The sequence below is a fragment of the Rosa chinensis genome, chromosome 2, assembly GCF_002994745.2.
Source record: "Rosa chinensis cultivar Old Blush chromosome 2, RchiOBHm-V2, whole genome shotgun sequence".
Lineage (NCBI taxonomy): Eukaryota > Viridiplantae > Streptophyta > Magnoliopsida > Rosales > Rosaceae > Rosa > Rosa chinensis.
Window position 1 is genome coordinate 46,874,526 of NC_037089.1, and position 25,772 is coordinate 46,900,297.

Sequence of the window (25,772 nt, forward strand, 5' to 3'; positions counted from 1 at the left end):
CCCCGGAATTACCCTCCTAACTCCAAGATGGACCTGCGGGGCCCACTTTTCGGAAAAATTCATCAGAATCTCCCCTAAAAGTGGACAACCCTAAACCTGCTGAAGATCCTGTCCCAGAGGTAGAAGCAGCCTTCTTGGATGGACCCTGACTGGGGCCACCCACATCTCGAGGTCGGACACCAGACATATACATAGTCTCAAGTCGCAGAGCAGCATTAACTACCTCAGCATAATCACTAAATGGCACTCCTGTCAACTGCTCACAATACTTACCCCCCAATCCATCAACAAACCTATAGATCCGCTCCCTCTCAGTGGCAACCAGATCAGGCACAAACTGGGCTAGCTGGGTGAACCGCTGCTCAAACTCTGTCACGGTCATGTCCCCTTTCTGTAGATGCAAGAACTCATACTTCATCCTGTCACGGATAGCTGTACCATAATATCTCTCAGTAAAATGTTCTTTGAACTGTTCCCAAGTGATTGGGCCATCATTCTCTAAATCCCTGCTAGTAAAAGCCCACCAATCAAAAGCCACACCATCAAGAAAATCCACTGCTAAACCCACTTTTCGATCCTCTGGGCAATGGATTTGAGTGAAGACCCTCTCCATTTTGTTCAACCAATTCTGGGCATCCATAGCATCAGGAGCATGGGAGAAGCTATAAGCTCCATGCCTCTTCGCTCGCTCCATGGTAAAGTCGGTTCTGGAGCCCGGAAGCGCTGCAGTCAACTGCTGCACAATACGTCCCAAAGCTTCCGCTATTCCTCCAGGAGTCAACTGCTGCATTAGGTTTTCCGTTTCCTGTCATTTATACTACTTTATACATTTGAGGACATCTAGTATCTTCTGAGTGATGGCCAGACCGCGGCGGATCCCAATCGTGTGCTCTTCGATGCTAGTATGTTCTTCAAGTGTATAAGGTAGTTGTCTTAGTACCCTTGTTATGAGTCATCTAATTCTTTCTCAATCTCAGGTGCTATGCCTCCTAGACGCCGGACTCGTGGGGAGACCCCTCCCATTCCAGGAGATGAGAATACTCCTGGAGGAATAGCGGAAGCTTTGGGACGTATTGTGCAGCAGTTGACTGCAGCGCTTCCGGGCTCCAGAACCGACTTTACCATGGAGCGAGCGAAGAGGCATGGAGCTTATAGCTTCTCCCATGCTCCTGATGCTATGGATGCCCAGAATTGGTTGAACAAAATGGAGAAGGTCTTCACTCAAATCCATTGCCCAGAGGATCGAAAAGTGGGTTTAGCAGTGGATTTTCTTGATGGTGTGGCTTTTGATTGGTGGGCTTTTACTAGCAGGGATTTAGAGAATGATGGCCCAATCACTTGGGAACAGTTCAAAGAACATTTTACTGAGAGATATTATGGTACAGCTATCCGTGACAGGATGAAGTATGAGTTCTTGCATCTACAGAAAGGGGACATGACCGTGACAGAGTTTGAGCAGCGGTTCACCCAGCTAGCCCAGTTTGTGCCTGATCTGGTTGCCACTGAGAGGGAGCGGATCTATAGGTTTGTTGATGGATTGGGGGGTAAGTATTGTGAGCAGTTGACAGGAGTGCCATTTAGTGATTATGCTGAGGTAGTTAATGCTGCTCTGCGACTTGAGACTATGTATATGTCTGGTGTCCGACCTCGAGATGTGGGTGGCCCCAGTCAGGGTCCATCCAAGAAGGCTGCTTCTACCTCTAGGACAGGATCTTCAGCAGGTTTAGGGTTGTCCACTTTTAGGGGAGATTCTGACGAATTTTTCCGAAAAGTGGGCCCCGCAGGTCCATTTTGGAGTTAGGAGGGTAATTCCGGGGTGGGTCCTGACAATATGTTACTTTATGCAATGGAGATCATCTCTTCTATATATGCTGAACCTGCATCTGGAAATACCAAACTTGGCACTGTCATGGACAAAAGCATTTGCGAAGATGTGTCAACTTTAAATGTTTGGGGGCATAACTAAGTAAGCTTTGTTTGACTTGTAACCATTCTTATGTGAAGGTTTTCACTTATTATGCCTTGGTTCTGAAGATTAATTTGAAGGTAAACTAACTATATGGCTAATGGGGGCTACATGCATTTCTAATTTTTAATTCTCAATTCTTGCTGTGCCCAAAGCCTTGTTTTTACCATGGCACCCAGTCTATTAGTTTGTACTGCTTCATTTTTTACATTTGCACATATGCTTTTATACGAATTTTGAAACAATATTTTCCTTTTTGTAATGATTGGTTTCTTGAAGATGATGAGAGTGAAATGCAACCTAATAGACATTTTTGTTTATGGAAAAACTGGGTGGGTTCTTATTAAGATTGTCAGTATGAGCTTCAGCTGTGCACAATGATTGATAGTATTTTGGTAGAAGTGAAAATTCATTAGGGTTGATGACCAGACTTGCAAAGGTTAATATAGTATATTTCATTCTGATTTATGTATTGGAACCATTAGATTTTATTTGGCCATATATTTTTTTTCTATGAGATGTAGACTTCAATCGTCTTTCTTGACTGTTTGTTACAGGTTCTTTCCTCTTTAAGTATGCTGCAGTCTGCATGCACTATACTAGGATAGACCAGGTAATTTTGTAATTAAGTAAGTATTTGTAGTTCTTGTGTATCAGAGTTGGTGTTGAACTTCATTTTAAATCCCTATTTGCGTCTTTGAGGCCAAAGCAGCAAAAAGGGAATAGCTGCACCTGGTTTAGGCATTGGTTGAGTAGTGGATTAGTAGTCTATTTCTCCTTTTCATCTTTGCTCCTTTAAAAATCCACGCAGACTCAGAATGGAGCTAGCAAAGGTAAGGTACCTTTTTCAAAGAAAAAATTTGATATTTAATAGGATGATGCTTGGTCCTGTGGCAGCAAGAACTTACATCCTGCACTTATATATGACATGGGACTGTAAATTGACCTGTTTTGAATCTCGAGCAATTAATAGATTTTAAGTTCGCGCTGCTTTACTCAACCTCCAACTAAGTCAGTAATGAGACGGTGGAAACCCATCTTCTCACCTCTATCCACTCAACTCCTCCTAGAGGAGGTTCAGTTCTGGCGGTTCACTGGATGCCGTCACTAGTATGCTCGGACTTAATCCCGCACCAAACATTCTAGCAACATTGACTTTGATGTACCCAAGGAGTGTAGGAAGATTGCTGGGGTGTTCTTAGTGGGTATTTGAAATGCTAAAACTTTCTCTGTTTGTTTTCTTTTTGTCTATATATTGAAGCTGTAGCAAACCCACAGTTCATTTGATTGCAAATTGCAACCTTTTTTGTTGACTTTTTAGCAACATGATCATGTTTACATTTTCCGAAAGGGATGGAGAACAAAGGAGAGACATGGTTAATAGTGTCCTGTTGGTGAGGGAACAACGTGGTTGGGCGCTGGGTTCAAGCACACACTCTGTTGCTGGAACTGTCATTTTTTTTTTGTACAGACGTTCTGTTTCTACTCACCCACTTTATAGTTGCAGTCCTGCTATCAAAGGACCCAAACATTGTCATCTAGAAAATTTTGAATTGTTAGTTTAAGTATGGCAAGTATGGGGGAAAATTTTAATATGGTTGGTTCGATATGCTTTCTGGCTTACTAGATTGTTTAGTTCTATCAGATAGTTATATGTTTTCCAAAATGAACAAGTTATCATGTTGAAAAGGGCTTACAAGTTCCCGTTGAAAAGCTTTAGTCCTGATTTCCGAAGATCTAATTGTTCAGCAAGGGTTTTTATTGTTTAAGGACAAGCATAAATTAACAGAGAGAGAGGAGAGAGTAATGTTGCAGAGAGAATGGAGATTCATGTGTATTAATCTTCTCACAAAGGAGTGTATTTATAGGAATACATAGCTAGTGTGAAAGCTCTAAGGGAAACTCAATTTGGTAACAATCTTCTCTTGGTTGATTGAGGGCTGCAGCTCCACATACTTGCCTTCAATGATGAAATCTGCCATGCTTGTTGCCTCTTGGTATAAAGCATGTCACACAAGTCTTCATACACTCAAGTATCTATGTTTATACACTCAAGTACCTATCTATACACTCAAGTACTTATTACATGATATAGACATTTATACTATGACTCATACAACATGAATCATACAATATGACTCATATATACTACAACACTCCCCCTTGGATATTTCATGTCAATAGTATTGTCTAGGCCTTGCGCTTCTAAGTTGCCTCTTTAAAAACCTTGTCAAGTAATAAAAACCATGTGGGAAAAACAACCTTGGTCGAAGGAGAAAAAGAGCACAACGCGCATGAGTGTGGAGTAGTAATATCACAGCTTTGGAGATAAGTGGAGTCTTCTTATCAGCATCATAAGTAGATAATATGTCTACGAGAGGGATGCAAATAGAGTTGCTGCAACAAAACCTTGCCCGGAAAACCCAGTGGGAAAAACCCGTGGTAGAAGGGAAAAGATGAGCAAAAGCATATATGTTGAATCAAAACATCTTCAGGATGTAGTATAAGTGGGGCGACCATGCTAAACATGTGCCTCGTTAAAACCTTGCCAGGTAATAAAAACCCAGTGGGACAAAAATAACCCTGGACGAAGGACAAAAAGAGTACACGATGGTCAAGTGGGTATGCTTCTGGATACTCCCCCTGATTTCAACATCTCCTTTGTGTCTCCCAAACGTGGTGCTTCTTTCGTTGCCTCATTAAAAACCTTGCCGAGTAAATAATCTCGGTCGAAAGGGAAAAAGAGCACAACACACTATTCACGTTTCGAGACCATATATGTAGACATCTCCCCCTCTTATTGATTTTTGAGGAGAGTCTGTTATTGCTGATTTTATGCTTGATGTTGTCGCTTTCCATGCAGCCTTGCTTCATTTGTTTCAAAATAAGCAACATTATCTTAAATGCTTATAGGCTCATCTGTGGTAGACTTTAAACCACAATTGTTCGAACATGCGTAACTATGGATCCAGTCCATATACATTCACGAACTACTTCGTGAAGAGCAATAATCTCTGCAATGTTCGAAGATATAGCGACTAAGGTCTATTATGTAGACCTTCAAGATATCGCGGTCTTTACCCATGGTGAACACTTCACCATTCTGGGGAGACCTTTGTATGGGTCAACAGATGCCCAATATCAGCAAAACCTTTCAAAAACACTTATGTCATTTTGGGGTAGAGATAGAAAACGCAGGCCAGCGTTTGGCGGCGTTTCTGGTGTGTGATGGGTCTGATTCCATCATCTCTTTGTAGGGATAGAATAAGTCCATATCGATCGTATATTTCAAGTACCGAAAGATATCTTTTACACCAATTCAATGGTGTCGCGTTGGCGCAGAGCTATACCTTTAGCTAACAAGTTTATGTTAAAACGAGATGTCTAGTCTTGTGCATTGAGCTAAGTACAATAATGCGCTTATTCGCACTTCTGCCTCTAGCACATCTTCGTCTGATCATCCTTCAGACGGAGATGATCATTTTCAGGATCAAGACTACGAATGATTATAGGGTGTGATAGACGCATTTTAATGTGATATTTTAAATGTTAATTCCTCACATTTTGCTTAGTTATTCCTTAACGAATCGATTTTTAACTTAATTTCTATTTTTAGGTATATTGGAGTAGATGAAGAAGAAATGAGTGTTACGTCCATAATTACCTAGAAATGATGGAGAAGAATGAAAATGCACTAAAAAGTCAACCTTGAATATTTTCTTACTCCGGCTAGGAGAATCAGAGCCAAGCAAGGAAGAAGGAGCGGCCACCTGACCAAATGAACTCGAAATGAGCTGAAACTCTCAAGATCCATTCTAGACACCCAAAGGATCATTTCTTATGAAGAGTGCCAGAGAAAAATATGAGTGGAAGGCCTTCAAACAATCAGCCCAATTTTCTACAGAAGCAAAACCGGAAAACTGGACCTGTAAGAGGTCCAGCAGCATTTCCGGCCCAACCACATGGAATAAAGCTCTGAAAATTTGTGAGGATGATATACACTCATAGTGGAACATTTTTTATGAAGAAGTCGAAGGCTCATTCTGAAGTTTTGATGGAGAAATAATTGAAGGAATAAAGGGGAAGAAACTGACCTGAAAACAGCTCAACACCACATATTCATGTTTCCCACCCATATGAAGAAAACATTTCTTTTTCCTTGGATACAATTTTTCTACCCTAAAATATCATCATCACTTCCACATTTCTTCACCTTCATGCTTTGCTTTCATCATTACCTCATCTTTTACATATTTTACAAACCACTCTCATACTCCACTTTCATTATTTTTCTTCATCTCATCATTTCACTCTTCTTTTTCTTCCCTATTTAAACACCTTCTCCTCTCACTCTCAATCACCAATTTATGAATCCATAACACAAATTCCTTCATCTATTCCATCTTCTTTGTCTCTCTATTTCCCTTCCATTTTCCCATCCATCCTCTAGTCATCTCCACGAGTTCAAGCAAGGCCAAAGGAAGAAGAAGAGAAGCCGTGAGCATCACCATCCATATCCATCCTTGAAGCTTGCTTTCAAGATTCAAGAACTCACAACGTTTATCATCCATCTCATCTTCATCCACGGTGTAATCCGATTCTCCTTTGTAACCTTTGCTTTGAATTTCGTTGGTTATGAACTAGTTGATACATGTGTTTGAACAAATATTAATTTCTGGAATTTGTATGATTAATTGAGAATTTTCAGATTCATATTATTGTTCTTCGAGAGTTGCTTATGTGGGTTTGTTTAATTAAATTTGCATTATAGATATCCTTTGTGTATTAATCTTATTTCGGTCGACACTTATAGGGTTTATGCATAATTGTTGCTAGGTTTAAGAACATGAAATCGACTTTTCGTTTTGTGTAAACTTGAACCAAAGTAGTAAAGATTTTGGACAAAGATCGAATTTAATTAACGAGGATTGCAATTAGGTGGACTTTTCCATACTAAGTTGTACACTTGAGTTGATAGCCTTTCTCTATGTTTATTGCATTGAACATGTTATGATTGACTAGCTTTCTAGGGCTTGAATGCATGTTTGATAGGATTGATCTAGGTGCTTTCGCTTAGGTTAATTAGCATTGAAAAGTAAAATATGGGAAATTGTTTGCTTTTAATGTTTCACATGATCAACTCCTCTCTCATGACTTAGATGAACAATATTAGGGTTTGAATCAATTTTAATCATATGTTTCGGTTTTTGATCTTTGTTCTCTCATTCCACTCGTATTTTTATGTTTTTGCATTTTAATTATTTTGTTAACTCAGTTTTATTTTCGAAACTCCAAAAACAAAATCCCCCCTTTTTTGGTAAATAATGTTTATAGTTGTGAATATATTTGTGAATATTATACTTTGTTTTAATTTTAATTGTTTAATTGTTTGACAATGACAGGTGTACCCTCAATCCCCGGAATAGAACGATCCCTACTTACTTATATTACTAACGATATTTCAGGGTTAAATTGCGCGCTTCCCAAAAGCGACATCAGGGTGCTTGAAGGTTTGACCTTTGTCAAAATGCCTAAGCATCTATCAACACGATCCTCAAGTTTCAAACTGAGGCATAATCGTGTTCCCCCAAAATCCTTAATCTCAAACTCGGATTTCAAGTGTTCAGCGGTTTCCCTTAACTCTTTAAGGGCTTCTAATGAAGATCATGTCCAACATGACAACCGCAATAGAATCCGAAACTTGTTATGGAAACACGCGGGCATATCCCTTCCCAATCAAGTAGTCACATTTAGTGAGCGTGTCAACTCTATTGCAAACTCGTTCCATGGTCTAGAGCCACTTGATTTGGGTAACTAAAGTTTCACTATGAACTTTCATGTATATTCTGTATCTAGATCTCCATAGAGATACGTAAGGACCACATTTATAAGCTGCATGTTCAGTTATTTGGAAACTACCAAACTGACAGGGTAGTGGAGTGCAATGACATCCATTACGAAAGAATATGTCTCTTCGTAGTCAATACCAGGGTGTTTTTGTGAGAAGCCTTGCGCCATAAGGCGAGATTGCCATCTCTTTTTCTCAACACACTTTCTAACGAAGACCCATTATTCAATAGGTTTTATGTAAGGAGGTGTTGGCATCACTGGCTCAAAAGCCTTCCTCTTCGTTAGAGAATCTTACTTAACCTGGATCGCATCTTTCCATTTAGGCCAAATTTCTCTACGTTGGTATTCATGCTTCAACGGAGCGTGGTTCGATATCATCGATCTCAACAAACTCACGTGCATCAAAATGCACAAATACATCATCAATTATGATGGAGTTTCTATTCCACGTCTTATGTACATTAGTGTAATTTTCATAGAGCTCTATATTCTCAGAAATAGGTTTTGACGTTGAGGCGTCCCCCAACGATAACCAAAATCCAGAAGATACTCATAAGACGGATGTTTGAGTGTCGATGATCCAAGGAACTTGCCAAAGTATCCTTCGAATCCACAGGCTTCCTGCACATCTTAGCTGGGGCCATGGCCTGTAACACCAGAGTGCCACTTTCTATGGCGTTGGCGCCTTGCCTACCTCTGTGTAGGGTCGTGCTACGTCCTCTTATAGGGACGTCCTTCCTTGCAGGCATTTTTGCAGCAAATGTGTGTGATCTCGTCACTTTTAATAGGGATCGAGATGAGACATAGTGGGGACAGACCACGACAATTCTTGTCGTTCCTGCTGAACATTCGAGTTCTTATCTCCCCCTAACGATGGAAAGACTGTCTCATCAAAGTGACATCCGTAAATCAAACGGGAAAGAGATCGCCTTGCAAGGGCATTAAGTGGCGGACGATTGTTGGAGTCTCAAATCCAACTAAGTTGCTCACTTATTTGTAAGGACCTACCATAGGCGCTGTGGCAGCACAATTGGCACATAAATGGCTCACTCGAATGTGCGTAAGTACAAAATATTTGTACCCAGTCACTAGCTGTAACGCAGATATACATTGAGTGGCGGTAGGTCGTAGAGAAATTAGCATAGTTGTATGCGATATTGCATCACCCCAAGCGAATATAAGAAGATTGGTGCGCATCACCAATGTCTGAACTACCATCGTAGTTATGTCCGCGAGACCTTTTGGGCGTGTATATGGGAATGTGATGTCTATCATCAGTCCCTTTGCAATAACCATCGAAAGGCTTCGATGTAAACTCTCTAGCATAGTCAAATCTATTTGACTGAAGGATGAATCTAGGGGGTGAGCCCATTGTCATATGATTTGTGCTAGGAGTATAGCATATGTAGCTTTTACAGGTGGATAATGGCACAACACGTGATCAGTGTGTTTGCATGTCAACCAACATCATGAGATATTTAAACATCCGCAAGTTGGTTGAATAAGTCCACAAATATCACCTTGGATTCTTTGCAAGGATTCTTTGCAAGAATGGTATATTTTATTTAGTGTCCTTTGCATAGGATGGTCTCGATCCTATCTTTTGCTAAAAAGCAAGCTTTGCAAAACGAAGTAACTCTTTGGACCAATCTTTGGTTCGTACTTTTTTTTCGTTTTGAGGAATGGATGTCCATGAAGTCTTTAATATACGGAACATCATATCATGACCTGGATATCCCAAATGGTCTTGCCAAAGCCTATATGTGTCAGAATCCCATAAGTCATCTCTTATGACATGGTTTGATTCAATGACTCGAATAGTGGTTGCATGCAACCCACTAGAGCGACACATAAGTTTCTCTAATACTCGTTTATGTCCGTAGTCATTAGAGGCGATGCAAAGGAACTCTTGTCCATTCTTACAATGTGTTTTCACATGAAAACCATTGGCTCTTATATCTTTCAAGTAATAAAGTTCGGAAATTAACATATGTCCATGACATTGAATAATAATGCGACACTTTATTAATACGGAAAATAGTCAATGATTACATCAAAGTTTCCAAAGTCTATTCCAAAATACAATCAAACTTATACAAATTGTAATTGCTCAATCCGTTTGGTAATTCCAATGAAATATGACCAGGGAAGTAGAGAGATGTCGGTGGAGCGAGGCTCGCTTAAATACCCTGTTCTCAATTACTTTCCTAGACATCATACTTCATTGGGTACGCCACATGAGAAAGAGTCAATACAATTGTCATTTATTGACTAAGGCACATTTGCCGTTATTGGAAAATAGAAAAGGACTATTCTAATCAAAGTCTGCGGCATCCTCGTGCTCTTTATTTGCAGCTTTGAAGTGCTCAGTGGTGAGAGTGTTATCTTCACCATCTTTATTTTCAGCAAGATTGATATCTTCATCTTCAGCAAGATTGGTTTCTTGCTTTCTCAATTGCCTATACTCCTTGTAGCTTTCAGCTAGTTGGGTACTTGCAGCTTTCAGCTAGTTGGGTACTTGCATGGCATTGCTTGAGCCAATGCTCAATTGATCCACATCGATAACACATGTCATTGTGGTTACCTCCCTTCATTTGCGGTGCAGGTTGTCCATGTTGTGGATATTCCCTAGGAGGGTTGCTGCTACTACCACGTCTCATGGTGCGACCTCCATGGCACATATTGTTCCACTGAATCTTCAAGTCAGGGAGGAGGGAATTTGGATATTGCCATGGCGCTCTTCTAGCGCTACCCATATGTCTCTTGCATCCTTGATCGACATGTACTCTAATCTGAGAGCTTTATCCATGTGGCGTTGTATCAAGATAAGTGCTTGAGCATGCTTTGTGGGTGTTCATTGGAACACAAGGCCCTGGATAGGTGCCTGTATTATGGGCAATATCCCTTTTGCAGTGAGATGGTTCTCAACGTCGGTTACCCAGCCATGGTATTCCGAGCCTGTTGAGTCAAGTATTGGAAAGTCGAGTCTAGGTTCATTCGACATCCTGAAAAATAGGAAGAGAAGATATATTAGTTTCGGAGTTTAAACTTCCACGAAAACTAAAATAATAAGATTTCCGAGCTATGCTACCAAGAAATCAATATCTTCTCTTAGTCCAAAACAATGATGTTTGCGGACGCTCTTAGTCCGAATATTATGAACACTCTTAGTTCATTGATTACGAACGCTCTTAGTTCGTTTAGCGTGAATCCCCACGATTCCGCTTTTAGTTGATAAATTGATACTTACGGACGCTCTTAGTCCAAGTATTATGAACACTCTTAGTTCATTGATTACGAACGCTCTTAGTTCGTTTAGCCTGAATCCCCACAATTCCGCTTTTAGATTGCAAGTCCCCGAAAAGAAGAGAAAGGAATAAAAACTCAAAAAACGGGAACTTTAATCTATAACTTACTTGTTGAAATTCGGAGCAAATTCGTTTCTGAATAGATCCCACTTTAAATGTTATACAGGTCTCAAAACTGCTCCAACAGGGCTGAAATTTGGAGATTAGATATAAGAGACAGAGATTAACAACTTTGATGAAGAAATTATTTTGATTAGATGTCCTGAAAAGGACGTTTCTCGGCGTGCAAGTAGGTTGATCTGCACAGGAACGATCATGCTGAATAGCTCCCACTTTGAATGGTTTACATGTCTCAAAAAGACTTTAACAGGGATGAAATTTTGAGGTCAGATATAAAAGACATATATGAACAACTTTGATGAAGAAAGTATTTTGATTAGATGTCCCTAAAAGGACGTTTCTCGGCGTGCAAGCAGGTTGATCTGCACAGGGACGAGCATGCTGAACAGCTCCCACTTTAAATGGTGTACATGTCTCAAAACGACTTCAACATGGCTGAAATTTTGAGGTCAGATAGAAAAGACATATATGAACAACTTTGATGAAGAAAGTATTTTGATCAGAGGTCCTGAACAAGATGTTTTGGTGCGTGTAAGCAGGCTGATCTGCACAGGAACTAGCGCAGGGGCAGCGCACGGTATGGCTAGCAAGGGCTAGGAGCTCATGCTGATAACGTGTTTAAGGACAAGCATAAATTAACAGAGAGAGAGAGGAGAGAGTAATGTTGCAGAGAGAATGGAGATTCATGTGTATTAATCTTCTCACAAAGGAGTGTATTTATAGGAATACATAGCTAGTGTGAAAGCTCTAAGAGAAACTCAATTTGGTAACAATCTTCTCTTGGTTGATTGAGGGCTGCAGCTCCACATACTTGCCTTCAATGATGAAATCTGCCATGCTTGTTGCCTCTTGGTATAAAGCATGTCACACAAGTCTTCATACACTCAAGTACCTATGTTTATACACTCAAGTACCTATCTATACACTCAAGTACTTATTACATGATATAGACATTTATACTATGACTCATACTATGACTCATACAACATGAATCATACAATATGACTCATATATACTACAACATTTATAAATAATTTAACGAAGAGGGAGAAGTGTATGATAAAGGATAAATTTCTGGCTGTCGAATGGGTTTCTAATCTCGCATGGGATCTGGGGCTTATTTATTTGCTAATGACTTATTTTGTGCGCAGTGATGGTTGCTATCACGCTTTATATGCTCTCAGTAATTAACTAAATACTCGAGGACTTCCTAAAGAAGGAAGATTCATCAGGGGAAATTATTACTCTTACCGAAGGATGAGGCATAGGATTACAACTTGGTCAAACGATACCACAATTCATGAAACTATCCTTATGTATGCTTCTTTTGTTGCGAGTTGCACCTCGTAATCAAGTCAGGTGGAAATGTAGGAAAAGAGAGAGGTTAAGAACTATGATAAGTTATGCACTCGATCTCGTTCAATAGTGAAGAAGGTAAAATCATTGATCACGAGTTTAATTCTTGGTGTTAAGAAAAGTACACTAGTGGAGAAGAGTAAAATCTCTCGCAGTGAGTTTGGAAACTGAATTCTGTAATTAACTTTCCACCATTTTGATGGGGTTGAAGTTAAGAGAAATGATACATCTTTGAACTTTGAACAGATAGGTGCAGGAGAAAAATTGGTGGGTGGTGACATACATAAGTCCAAAGTATACAAAAAAACAAAACACTTGGGGGAAAAATAAGGATGAGCCTAGCAAACTAGTGACCAGTGTGTGGAAGCTGTTAAAAGCTTCTTCATTCTCTTCCTTATGGCTTCTCTTCTTTCCTTCTCTCTTCCCAACTCAAAGATGATGATAAGAGCTTCTTCACCATCAACTTCTGCAACGACGATTACCGTGCCAGAGAGCCTTACTGACAGGTTTGGCAGAAAAGGCATCAAGTTTGTGGAGTATGACAACACTCCATTTGTTGAGCTCACAGTCAGAAATGGCAGTTCATTAAAGCTTCAAATACCGAATGCTCATGTAACTTCGTATAAGCCTAAGGTGTATTGGAAAGACGATGGCTTTGAGGAGGTTCTTTACACAATTCCAGGTAAAGGAACTGAGCCTAACAAAGCCAAGGGGGGAATTGGTTTGGTCTTAAATGATGTATCACAGGCAGGTTCTAAAGGGACACTTGTATCCACTTCTGAATGGACAGTGAAAGATGTTGATTCGGATTCCATTGATGCTATGCAGGTATTATACAATGTCATATTCTTTACTCTTCAGGAACCACACATTTGAAACAGTAATAATACACAAATAGGGAAAGCTTTCCTAAACTTTAGTCTGTCAAATAATGCCGGTATCTTGGCTTTGTTGTCATCAAAGCAGAGCCTAGGACAATTTACACCACCAAGTTTTTATGCTGTTCTTTCAAAATCTTATAAAAGTTTAGTGTAATTATCTAATTATATGTGATAATTAGATAATTTATGAAACTGTGTCTTGGTCCCTGAAAAAGAAGATGCTAGCTCCGTTGGGTGGAGACATCCTGCATTATAATGTAATGCTCTGAATTCTCCTCTTTAATGAACTTGCAAGAAACGTTCAGTCCAAAAATCACTTGGTCATCTAATTGTGATCCTAAGAGTAGACACTCAGCGCACACTGGAATGATCAGGATGATAACCAAACCATCCTCAGAGCCTGACTAAGTTCATCTAGAAATGATGATTTTGAGGACATATAACTTGGCGGTTCCTTCTTCTTTTTTTTCCTTTCTTTCTTTCTTTGTTTTTTGTTCTCAGTTCATTTGGTGCTATGTTGCAGGTTGAATTAAGCAGCACCAGTGGAAAACTTGATATAACATATGTTGTCACACTGTACCCGGTAAGCATTGCAACAGCAGTTAAAGTGAAGAACAAAGGCCGAAAGGATGCGACTCTAACAAGTGCTATACTCAGCCATTTCAAATTTAAGAGACGAAGTGGAGCAGCAATCCAAGGTCTCAAGGGCTGCAGTTACACTGTACAACCTCCACTATCTTCTCCATTCGAGATTTTGTCACCAAACGAAGCATTGAAAGCTGATCCATCACCTGGGTGGTTCTCTTCTGAGCCTGAAGAAAAACCAGGTTCTTGGACTCAACAAGATGTACCTTACACCATTTTGAAAAACAAGCTCAGCAGAGTTTATGCTGCGCCTCCTAAAGAGAGACTGAAGGCCATTTATAACACTCCTCCTTCAAAATATGATACACTTGATCAGGTAACCAAATCCCATTTCCTATTGAATTAGTTGAACAACTTGTTTCCTAAGAAAACCTTTATGTTTTACTTCTGTAATCTCTAAAAAAGAATTTTGGTTGAACTTAATAAGTATGTGGGCACATTGTATATATGTTTAGCTAAGGTGTTCTAAACATATGATCCCTCCGCCGTTACTTGAAGTTGTATACATTATTTCCGACTTAATGCTTGGCCATTTCATTTCAGGGACGAGAGCTCTTCTTCAGGGTGATAAGGATGGGATTTGATGACATCTACTTATCCAGCCCTGGTTCTTTGTCCGAGAAATATGGGAATGAGTATTTTATATGCACCGGCCCTGCGTCAATGTTAGTACCTGTGGTTGTGAAACCTGGTGAGGAATGGAGAGGAGCACAGGTCATTGAGCACGACAATTTGTAGTAAATCTATCTTCCAAACTATATTCTTCTTGTTCATTTTAAATATCTGTAGAGTGCAAATGGCTCTTCCTCTTTTGTTTCTTCTATCTAGTTGGATCACCTGTTATGGATGTAAACCAAACGTTCTTCTAGCACAAGAAACTACCTGAAGTGTTCCTTTATGTCACTGATCGTGTGTACATGATGAACAAGCAGCTAGCTAGGAACACAATCACCTTCTGTGTTGTATGGATTATAGCCATGAAAAAGGCCAAGAGAGGGAGAATAACTTTGGACAATGAGTTACGTTTACCAAACTGCGTGGGGACGAGAATGGCGTAGCCCCTTGATCTACCTCGACTCACCTATTGCAGTCCAAAATAGTACTAGCAATTACAGCTATACAAGCTTGAGAAATTCTATTTGCATGTTCATTACAAATCTCGATCTCGGATAGAATCTTGGAAAAAAATACAATTCAATTGAAGCTCATTTATTAGAGACGAGAATACGAGCTTACAACTAAAACTTAAATCCTACTTTCCATTAGCTAAACATAAAATTGCTCACATTGGCATGGCGAGATTGCGTAAACTACCTTGTTAGGGACCTACAAACATGAAGATTCAAGCCATAGGCTCTCGTCCTCTCGAGGCATAGAAGAGATCCAAGAGGTTGCTCATCCACTCCAAAAAGATCCTGGCATTAAGCATAGGCGTAGGGAGGTAGGGTCGAGAAGGGTCACTTGACCCTTATGAAGATTTGGAAATTTTGTTTTTTTCTTGTACCGTAAGATATATATGCAAGCAATTTGATTCATTTGACTCTCTAAACAATGGACTTTGGTGCCCAATAGCTTACAACACTCAATATTTCTCGTATTTCAATCTTTCTCTTCTTATTCATGCTTAATATTCTTCTGTGGATGGATTAAAATTTAGAATCACAAACATAGTAGAGTTGCTACGACATTATGGAACAATGTTATGTAACAAAAGAGTTCATTTGAGTTACTGATATGCAAATAGTTGATTTTTCTCGACACATGCGCGGGCCAGCTACCTAAAGGAAAATGGGGCCTGTCAACTTTGTATGATAGCGCCGAGTGTGTTTTGGTTTCGCTCTGCGTGTTTTCTCTGGAGTCTGGAGGATGACACCTGCTTATTTGATGTGCACAAAGAGAAAGAGTTAAGAGAGAGGGAGTTGATGGGTTCTGCTTATTTGGCCCACCGCATCCGTCCGTCTGTTTTGGTAGTTGGTTTACCCGAAAGCGAATGTTGAAAGCTGAAGAATCTCTTCTTTAAAATTTGAGAGATTAATCTCCCAATTGTTCCCAGACAGAAAAAGAGAGAGAGGGTATATGAGTAAGACACCCAGTAAGACTTCAATTTTGGGTTTGTTTTGAAGGACTGTGTGTGATTAATTTCGGGTTTTCAGGGTCCAATGGCTGCTAACACTGTTCCAGTGGGTTTGGACAAGGAACTGGTACATACCCTTTTCGTCATTGCTTTTACTTTGCAAATGTATGAATGTGAAAAGGAATTCAGGTGTGCCAAAGATTGGATTTTGGGCAAGTTTTGGGATTTTGTGATTGAAATTCTTAGTGGGTATTTGGAACCTGTGTTTTCTGTGAATTTGGGTGCAATCAATTTTGGCATATTGTCTAATTGGTCAGTCATGAGTGTTTGATCTTAATGAAACAAAGGTATTTCCTGAGAGTTTAGTAGGCAACAAGATGGTCCAGTTTTACTGTTAGAGATGGATTAGTTCTATTTTGCTATAGAGTTGTTGTCCTAGAACTCATGCTTTTTAAATAATTGTGCGTAGATTTTTGGTATGGCAGAGGAGGAGGTGGAGTACAGGGTTGAGTTGTTTAACAAGTAAGTTTTCTGCATTGTATTTTAGATGAGTAATGAGGTTTTTGTGAGGTAGTATTTGAATCCAATTTCTTTTCAATCTCAGCTCCAATAGTTTGAGCAATTAGTTCCAATTTCTTTTAATCTCACCTCCAATAGTTTGAGAAATTAGTTCGGCTGCTTCTTTGCCATGCGCATTGTCTTCTAATCTTTCATTTATTTTGGCTTTTCACATATGCTTTTTTCTTTTTACTTTAGATTTCATACTTTATTTGATGAGCATATCTGATCATTCTATAAGTCAATGTGCTTCAATAATACTTTCTGCACCTATACTTCTAGCTGGTTATAATAATGCTGGCTTTTGTTCTGTGCAGAGAGAAAACCCCTCATGATTTTTATAATTTGGACAATCTTATACATCAGTTTATGGGAAGTAGCGCGAGGTAAACATCTAATCTCAATATATGGTTTATTCCAAAAGAACCGATTAGTATATTTTGTATTGGCTTTTAAGAGAACATATTTTAATCTCACAATTTCTTTTGCCAATTGGTGCAGCGTCGGAGCCAAAAAGGTGAAAGCTGAATGTCAACAGTTCAGGGAATATTAGAAGGGTACGTAATCCATTGATATATAGCTTCCACTATAAAGAATCACAGCTGGGCTTCATATCCTATAACTAAAGCATATAAGCAGAGAAAGATATTTTACAGCAAACAAGATTACTAAAACTATACCTGGATGGGTCTTCAAACGAATTAAGACATTGTATGAAATACTAAAATGTAGCTTCTAATTTGTTTTACTTATAAGATTACTGCTTTGTTATGATTAGTTAGTTGAAATTTGGTATGCAGCCATGCAGGGATTCCTCTTACAACAACTTCACTGGGAAAGCTCAAGCTCACTTCCTACTCAATGTGATAGAGGGAGTTTGTGAGTATGTCAAATGCTATGCATATCTTTCTCTTAAATCTTAGGCAATCACTTTGTAGAGTGTGATAAAGACTGCCTTGGTACTTTATTGCAGAAAAGCATGAACTGGAAAAATGATTTTGGGAGTTGTGAATATTTGGTGCTTTGATTAAATAGATAGTTCTTAGACTTACTCAAATATTAAAATGATGGAGCTGATGTTTTGAGGCCAAACCGGTTTTCCTTTACTTTATAATAGCATATTTTTGGATGATTTAAGAGCTCTCTCTGATTCTCTCTATAATTGATATAATTGAACTTTGTGTATTGATTTGACTGGTTTAATCAATGGCAGTGTTGGACAATGGGAATCAGACCTAGGAGAACAGTTTCATATATGTGAGCTTTGATTTTTGATTGTACTGTTTATTACGTTTTTCATTTTCACAAGTGTTTCTTTCTGATTCTGCATTTTGTAGTCAGTTTCTGTTCATCTGTGGTGTTACATTATTTAGCTGTTGAGATCTTTAGCTAATCTGCCTAATCACTTCTGAATGAAACTGCTGTGTGATTGCTTATAGTTTTGGGGATTTGAACTTTTTAGACATGCCAAATGTTAGTGTAAATGAGTAAAGTAATGACAAGAAGAGAGCACATGTAGAAGGTTATTGGAAGTTTGTGGCTGCATAAGGTTGTTATGTTGTTTGATTTGTATAATTGCTGTTTACTGTGCAGGGACCTCCAAGGGGAAGGACACCACAATCAGAGACCACGGTTCAGTGCTATGAACCCGCAACCATGAAATACTTGGGAGATTACCCTGCATTGACACCTGATGAGGTTAGTTTGTTGTGTATATTTGGACTTGGGGTTGTGGATTGGTGTAGTGAACGTGTAGTAAGCTATTATAGAGTCTTTGCTAACTTCTAAATGGATGGGTTCAGTTGATGATGTTAAGGTGATGAAATTGATGTAGTTCTCATTTTGTGCCTGATTTGATATTACTCAAGAGTTTAGATGATATAAGAGATGGAACTCAGCATATCCCAACTATTGGGACATTCATGGTGTAAATCTTTATTTCAGGTCAAGGAGAGGGTAGCACTAGCAAAGAAGGCACAAAAAACATGAGCAAAGAGTAGCTTCAAGCAAAGACGCCTGTTTCTTCGTATTATTCTCAAATATATAATAGAACACCAAGACCTTATAGTGAGTTCAATTAGAAAGAAAACAATTGATAATTTTCTTGAATGGAGTTATACTACCTGCAAGACCTTATAGTGAGTTCCACAAAGCTTTGCATTCTTGAACCTCCGACCAATACCCACATTCCTTCACACTGCATTTCAACATCAGCTTTGTCACTCCAGACTTCACAATTTCATATGCATCTAGTTATCTCCTGTGCAATCTTAGGAATATCTGATGACAGTAGAGGTGCAAACCATTCAGAAGCCCTACTATATTAGATTTGCAGCAAGTGAAGATGGATTTGCAGCATGCCCTACTGTATCAAGATCAGCCAGAGCAAGTGAAGATGGATTTGCAGCATGCCATTACTCGGGCTCCTCAACAAATCCACCTCGATCAATCACTTTCTTTCCGATCGTTCGGTGCCCGCGCACGTACACCAGCTTGGAGTGGTTTCATGCTCAATGCGCCCACCAAAAGAGATGATATGCTGCAATCGGTACAGGTACGTCATTGATCTTGAGTGACTAATCCGATCTTGAATAAATGATGAAGCAGGTTTGGAAAAGAGAGAAATTTAGATGAGGCCATTTGGGACTTTAAAACCCTTTATATGGTTATTTTTCAAAATTTTAGAAAACTTGGTTAAAAGTCAATTTGAATACATTTATCAATATTATGATCCTACTACTACACGCAAGTAATCAGATCGATATTTCGTTAATGACTGTTAATGCATACTATATGGGATTGACCTTTTCAACTCAAAAGAAAATCATTTTCTTACATTATAATATCAGTCGTATAATCAACATCCAAGTCCAAGTCTATATTACTAGTCAAAGTCCACGTTTATATGAGTCATAATCATTATGATTCTCTAGATAGCTCATTGTCCAATTTGTCGTGCATAATTGACAAAACGTATACTATATTGGACTTTTGGGAAAGTTTTAATAGTAGAAAATAAGAAGATCAACGTAATATGTTACTCCCAACTCCGAAAATCAGAAAAATGTCACTGTGTCGCACCCCGAAAGTTGCTAATGACCAGAAAATGTTTTTGAAAGCTCTGCTTCTCTTCCTCCTCTTTCAGTTCTGCACTTCCAGGGACACCATAAAAGGGAATGAAGAACAATTGAAGGATGTTGATGGAGACTATTTAGTGTCCAAAGAAAGCAAGTTTGAATTGGGTTTCTTCAGCCCCGGAAATTCTAGCTACAGGTACGTTGGAATTTGGTATTCTCAGACTAGAGTATCCACTAAAACGGTGGTGTGGGTTGCAAACCGGAACAATCCCATCAATGATACCTCTGGTGTGCTCACAATAAACAGATATGGAGAACTAGTCCTTTATGCTTATAACATGGAGAGCACTCCTATTTGGTCTACTAATGTGTCGCGGTCGGTTCAAAATGCTAACACGAGCACTTTATCTGCACAGCTTTTAGATACAGGAAATTTAGTTGTGTTCCAGGCTGATAATAATGAAAGCTATGTATGGCAAAGTTTTGATTATCCTACTGATACTTTAATTCCAGGTATGAAAGTTGGGGTGAATTGGAGAACCGGGCTGGAATGGGTTTTATCATCTTGGAAGTCACAAGATGACCCTGGAACTGGGGACTATACCTTAAGGCTCTATCCATATCAGATCGCATCCCCCCAATTTTTTATGTACAAGGGTTTAAATAAGTATTACCGAACTCATCCAGGGCCAACGCCTGGTTTGGTCACTAGTCAGGAGGAAACTTATTATTTCATGAATGAAACCAATGCAATTACAAGAGTAACAGTGACTAATTCTGTGTTGGAGAACCTTCATTGGGATGATGATGGCCTTCAATGGAAGGTAGACTTATCTGCACCGAAGTCCCGGTGTGACGGTTATGGAAAGTGTGGTGCCAACAGCAGATGTAGCCCTGACAACGTTAGTGTGTTTGAGTGTGCATGTTTATCAGGGTATGTGCCTAATTCTATAAGTGATTGGAATCAGAGAAATGGGTCAGGTGGATGCGTGAGTAATCGACTTGGTTTGTTGAAGTGTGGAGATGGAGACGGGTTTGTGAAGGTGGCAAGAGTTAAATATCCAGACACATCGATAGCAGCACGGTTAAAATCAGGAATGAGTGCCAAAGAGTGTGAGCAGGAGTGCCTAAGAAACTGTTCTTGCAAAGCATATTTGAGCACTGAAAATGAAGGGATTGTTGATTGCTTGACATGGTATGATGACTTGATGGACGTTTTAACGTACACAGAGTTTGGACAAGATCTCTACGTTCGTGTGAATGCAACCGTGTTAGGTACTAATCTGCTTGCAATAGCAAACTCAATTAACTACATTTAAGTTTTGAGAATCACAATTGCTTGTTTTCCACGCATATGTAGCTGCAAATGCCGGAAGATCACAAGGTTTCTTGGAAAGGAGGGGTATGCTGGCCATTCCAATACTGTCTGCTGTGCTGGCATTGGTACTAATCATTTTGCTTCTCTATTGGTGGCGTAAGAAGAACAGGAACACAAAAGGTGAAAGAAGTTCTCATCTATTTTGATTAATTAGTTAAACTGCTTTAATTTTCATGAGCTGGTAACACTTGTTCCGTCCGTAAATCATATGAAAGAACATTAACATGGTCGATCATCTGCATCTTATAAACATGGACTAAAGTGATGATGTTATGCAGTTAGAACAGCGAGGATAAAATGATATAGAGAATAATTATTTATTGTTTAGGCATAGATTTTGTGGAGGCAGAGGAGCTTGAGGAAGCTCAGAGACACCCCGAATTGCAATTTTTCGATCTTGACACAATAATAGCAGCCACAGACCACTTCTCTCATGTCAATGAACTAGGCCATGGTGGTTTTGGCTCTGTTTTTAAGGTAAGCAACAAATTTAGATATCCTAAACATTTCTAAGCTCCAAAAATCTCTTTTTGTTCTAGCAATGTTGGGTTGGCCTGGCTATTTCTTGTACTATTCTTAATTAATTACTCAAAAGTTTAGTTGCTCCTCAAAAGTTGATGGCTATTTGAAAGATTGATATTGTATTATAACTTCAGGGTCAGTTACCAAATGGACAGCAGATTGCTGTGAAAAGATTGTCCAAAACTTCAGGACAAGGGATGGAGGAATTCAAAAATGAAGTTGCACTTATAGCAAGACTTCAACACAGGAATCTTGTGAAACTTTTAGGCTGTTGTATAAAGGGAGAAGAAAGGATGTTAGTCCTAGAATACATGCCTAACAAAAGCTTGGACTCCTTTCTGTTTGGTATGTGTAGAGGAAATAATGATTGGTTAAGGCCATTTCTCATAAAAGAACATATTTGAAGCTTCTTACTAAACAGTACCATTTGCATTTTGATGTAGATAACAGAAGACGATCCTTCTTGGATTGGAAAAAGCGATTTGAAATTATCAACGGGATTGCTCGTGGGATTTTGTATCTTCACCAAGACTCAAGATTGAGGATTATCCATAGAGACCTAAAAACTAGCAATGTTCTACTAGATGATGAGATGAACCCAAAAGTTTCTGATTTTGGCATGGCTAGAATATTCCATGGGGACAAACTGCAAGATAAGACGAACCGAATTGTCGGAACATAGTAAGAATAATAAATATCACATTTAATCTTCATTATGCTATTCTTTGACTGTTGTACTATTCTATATTGTTTAATACAGTGGCTACATGTCACCAGAGTACGCAGTATTTGGCAGATTTTCCACAAAATCTGATGTCTTTAGTTTTGGGATCATAATGTTGGAGATTGTAAGTGGGCGAAAAAACAATAGTTATGATCTGGAGGATCCTTCCGTGAACTTAATAGGACGTGTAAGCAACACATATTTTTCTAACATGCATTTTATCTCTGCGTATTTTTTTGTTTTTTAAACTAAATTTCAATTGCAGGTTTGGGAGCTCTGGAGAGAAGGTAGAGCATTAGATATTGTTGATTCGACACTGAAGTCATGTCAGCCTAATGAAGTCATGAAATGCATACAAGTTGCGCTCTTGTGTGTACAAGAAGATTCAAAGGACCGACCTGCCATGTCAGCCATTGTTATCATGTTGAGTGGTGAAGCATCTCCTCCATTGCCTAAGCAGCCAGCATTTGTTTACAGAAGAGATTCTGGCGCTGATGTTGATCCATTACTTCCAAACGGATCTTATTCTATAAACGACTTGACAATAACTACAATGGAAGCTCGATAATTATGCAAACTTAAAACTCTGACAATATGTACCTGTTTTTAGTTTAACTAATTTTTCATCTATTGAATGATATTGATTTTAGTGTGCCTTGTCAAACTATGATTACTTTATATAGTTGTAATATGAGAGAATTTTGAAGATTCCTAGTTCTCATTAGAATAGGATTCCTTGTACTCCAAGATTATGTACTTGTACTCCTTATATATTGGGGCTCCTATTATCAATGAAAGATACAACTATTCTCTAATTTTCTCTACAATTCTCTTTTTCTTAAACACGTTATCAGCACAAGCCCTAACCCAGAAATCAAAAGCCAAAACCAAGAAAAATCCTCCACCGTTAGCCTTGTTGCCACTGCAGCCCAGTGCGCTCTAGCGCCTCATCAGCTAGTCACACTAGCGTCTACACCCCCGCACCCTTGCGCCTATGTCACTAACGCAAGCATATCGGCCAAGCAACTAGGATTGAAACAGCTCCTTCAATCCTGTCCTAGGATCGATAACACGTTTGCAATCCTACACGCCTACATCAACACGCGCATGTTCGGAGACAGATCATGGAAGAAGAGGTTCTGACAGAGTTTGGCTGCCACATATGTCAAAAGGTTTTGACTACCCCAGTTATGACACGATGTGCTCATAACTTTTGTAAAACTTGCTTCGAAGGTGCCTTTGCTGGTATAAGTTACATAAAGAGAGGACATGCCAAGGTAGAAGAATACTGTTAGGGAAAGTGAAAAATTAGAAGAAGGCAAATCAAAAGAAAAATTTTATAATTACTATAATACTTTTTTTTTATCAAGAAGAAACTTCATTAATAATGAACTGATTACAATGATTTTGGGCAACATCTCTTACACAGAAATGACCATTAGACTTCACACTGGAACTCTATCAAGACACTGACTGAAGGAGCTAAAGAGGCTAGGACTAAAAGAAAACTTGCACAACAACTAAATGACAAGGACAACAGGTGCAGAAGCAGTGACTCTTCGACACTAACTTTGTCCACACTCACTCGCCAACCAGAGTCCACCTGGCCTGCCTTCGATCGACCAAGCGTACACTCGTTGTGACTTTGAACCTGACCAAATTGAATAGCTAGACCATCAGACCTGGGACTAAAGTAAACCCAAATCCGTCACCACCGTAATGTCAACACTGTCAATCCACTACTGCTCCAAATCACCATCTTCTACTGACACGACACCAGACAGGAACGACCTACTAGAAGGCCAAGGGTGATTGTCTATGCCACAGCCAGACATTTTTGCCACCGCTGCTGACCCAACTCCAGAACAGGAACGACCAGCTAAATAGCCAAAAGGAAGATTGTCTTTGTCACAACCTATAGTGCGTCCTAACCAAACCTTGGTAGGAACTTATTACCGACAAAAACAAACAAAAAACCAAACTCTAAAACTCTAGGAACACCGGCCCAACAACAAAGCCCAGCTCATCTTCGTCTTCCTTACTCCGATCACTGGCCATTTCTCCTGCCCTCCATCTTCCCTTTTTGCGCCAACAAGCACCACCCACCATCATGTCGCCATCCCAAAACATAGGCCATATATGAGCCACGTCAACAAGTTAAATTACTCAATTGTCCGAAAACTAACAAATTGGACCTATTAGATCAAAATTGAAAGTGCATGGATGTTCTTGATGAAATTAGAAGTTTAGGGACTGAATTGATTTTAGACCCAAACTACAGGGTAGTAGTCAGTATTTAGCCTTTATTTTATTTTCTCATCTATATCATTATTTTTATTTCTCAAGATATTACCATATTATTTTGTCTTTTAATTTACAGAAATTCCGTCTCATATTTTTTTACAACAATCTAAGAGAAGATTCGAACGAATCTCTGTTAACTTCTTAATCAAATTTTCTATATTATTAGTCACCTATTCTGCACTATTTGTTTATACTAATTGTCAATTCTATTTTTCCAAGTTTTATTCCGAAGTCGCAGTTGAAACTTGAAAGTAAAGTAATACAAGCATTATGGTCTTGTGCAACTATGGCAAACCACAAATGTAATCAGGTGTCCTATCATTATAACTAGGGAGTATGAAATGGTTTGTCATTAATTATATTCTACTGTCTCTTGGTTATTCTACGATCAGGTATCTAATGCCTATCTTATAAAGCTATCATTCCCTTCAATATCTTAGTGACAATTTTGGGTTGTTGAATACCTTCATATGTGCATATATATATATATATATATATATATATATATATATATATATAGACAACTAACCAATTACAATTATTTTTGCTTATTAATTGCCGGTTTGTGATTGATGACCATGTGAAAGCCTTGCTTAACTTGTTATATTTCCCACGTATAATACATATTTGTCCATATTCTATTAAGATCTTTCGTACCCACCATAACTGCTACTATGGTACTAGTTCAGTAGCAGATATCTTTATCTCTGTTGACATTGTAACTAAATTTTCATGCATAATATTGGTCACCTGGAAAAATCCTTGTCAGTTGCATGATAATAATAATAATAATAATATTTATTTCACTGTAAATTATATATTGCATAATAGTTTGTAGACTGTAGGCATATGTTTCTTGCATGCCAGCATAATTTGTGTTTAATGGCAATTAGTTCTGTCAGACTATCAGTTTAGCATAATTTGTGTTTAATGGCAATTATATGTACATATACATAGATATACACATTTACTCAAACTAATATGTAAGGAATTTTGGTGCTTTCTTAAG

The 25,772-nt window shown here is 38.8% G+C and overlaps 3 protein-coding genes and 1 long non-coding RNA gene across 10 annotated transcripts; 3 read left to right on the forward strand and 1 right to left on the reverse strand.

Moving 5' to 3' along the window:
- The first annotated feature begins 944 nt into the window (after positions 1–944).
- LOC121051827 lies at positions 945–7,412 on the forward strand. Of its 7 annotated transcripts, none has more exons than XM_040515260.1 (3): positions 945–1,966; positions 2,524–2,579; positions 7,369–7,412. In XM_040515260.1, exon 1 carries the CDS (start codon positions 983–985, stop codon positions 1,799–1,801), a length of 819 nt encoding a protein of 272 aa, XP_040371194.1. In that variant the 5' UTR covers positions 945–982; the 3' UTR covers positions 1,802–1,966; positions 2,524–2,579; positions 7,369–7,412. The 7 variants fall into 7 exon arrangements, with proteins under 7 accessions (XP_040371194.1, XP_040371193.1, XP_040371191.1 ...); XM_040515259.1 differs by lacking the exon at positions 7,369–7,412 and adding an exon at positions 5,583–5,647; XM_040515257.1 differs by lacking the exon at positions 7,369–7,412 and adding an exon at positions 5,583–5,605 and having other exon boundaries at positions 945–2,046.
- Positions 7,413–10,054: 2,642 nt separating this feature from the next.
- LOC112184778 lies at positions 10,055–12,270 on the reverse strand. The gene is made up of 2 exons (XR_002930089.2): positions 11,233–12,270; positions 10,055–10,821 (listed from the first exon to the last, which is right to left on the reverse strand). It is a non-coding gene; the product is annotated as an uncharacterized LOC112184778 (long non-coding RNA).
- Positions 12,271–12,881: 611 nt separating this feature from the next.
- Positions 12,882–15,024, forward strand: LOC112184777 (photosynthetic NDH subunit of subcomplex B 2, chloroplastic). Its single transcript, XM_024323020.2, has 3 exons — positions 12,882–13,428; positions 14,005–14,442; positions 14,670–15,024. The coding sequence occupies exons 1-3, from the start codon at positions 12,997–12,999 to the stop codon at positions 14,862–14,864; spliced, it is 1,065 nt and encodes a 354-aa protein (XP_024178788.1). The 5' UTR covers positions 12,882–12,996; the 3' UTR covers positions 14,865–15,024.
- An 893-nt stretch (positions 15,025–15,917) lies between these two features.
- Positions 15,918–23,274, forward strand: LOC112184775 (G-type lectin S-receptor-like serine/threonine-protein kinase RKS1). Its single transcript, XM_040515253.1, has 15 exons — positions 15,918–16,327; positions 16,670–16,722; positions 17,076–17,144; positions 17,260–17,315; positions 17,559–17,641; positions 17,972–18,015; positions 18,352–18,456; positions 18,703–19,312; positions 19,904–21,110; positions 21,196–21,333; positions 21,542–21,690; positions 21,870–22,080; positions 22,179–22,416; positions 22,496–22,646; positions 22,725–23,274. Exons 8-15 carry the CDS (start codon positions 19,103–19,105, stop codon positions 23,025–23,027), a joined length of 2,607 nt encoding a protein of 868 aa, XP_040371187.1. The 5' UTR covers positions 15,918–16,327; positions 16,670–16,722; positions 17,076–17,144; positions 17,260–17,315; positions 17,559–17,641; positions 17,972–18,015; positions 18,352–18,456; positions 18,703–19,102; the 3' UTR covers positions 23,028–23,274.
- The last annotated feature ends 2,498 nt before the right edge of the window (positions 23,275–25,772 follow it).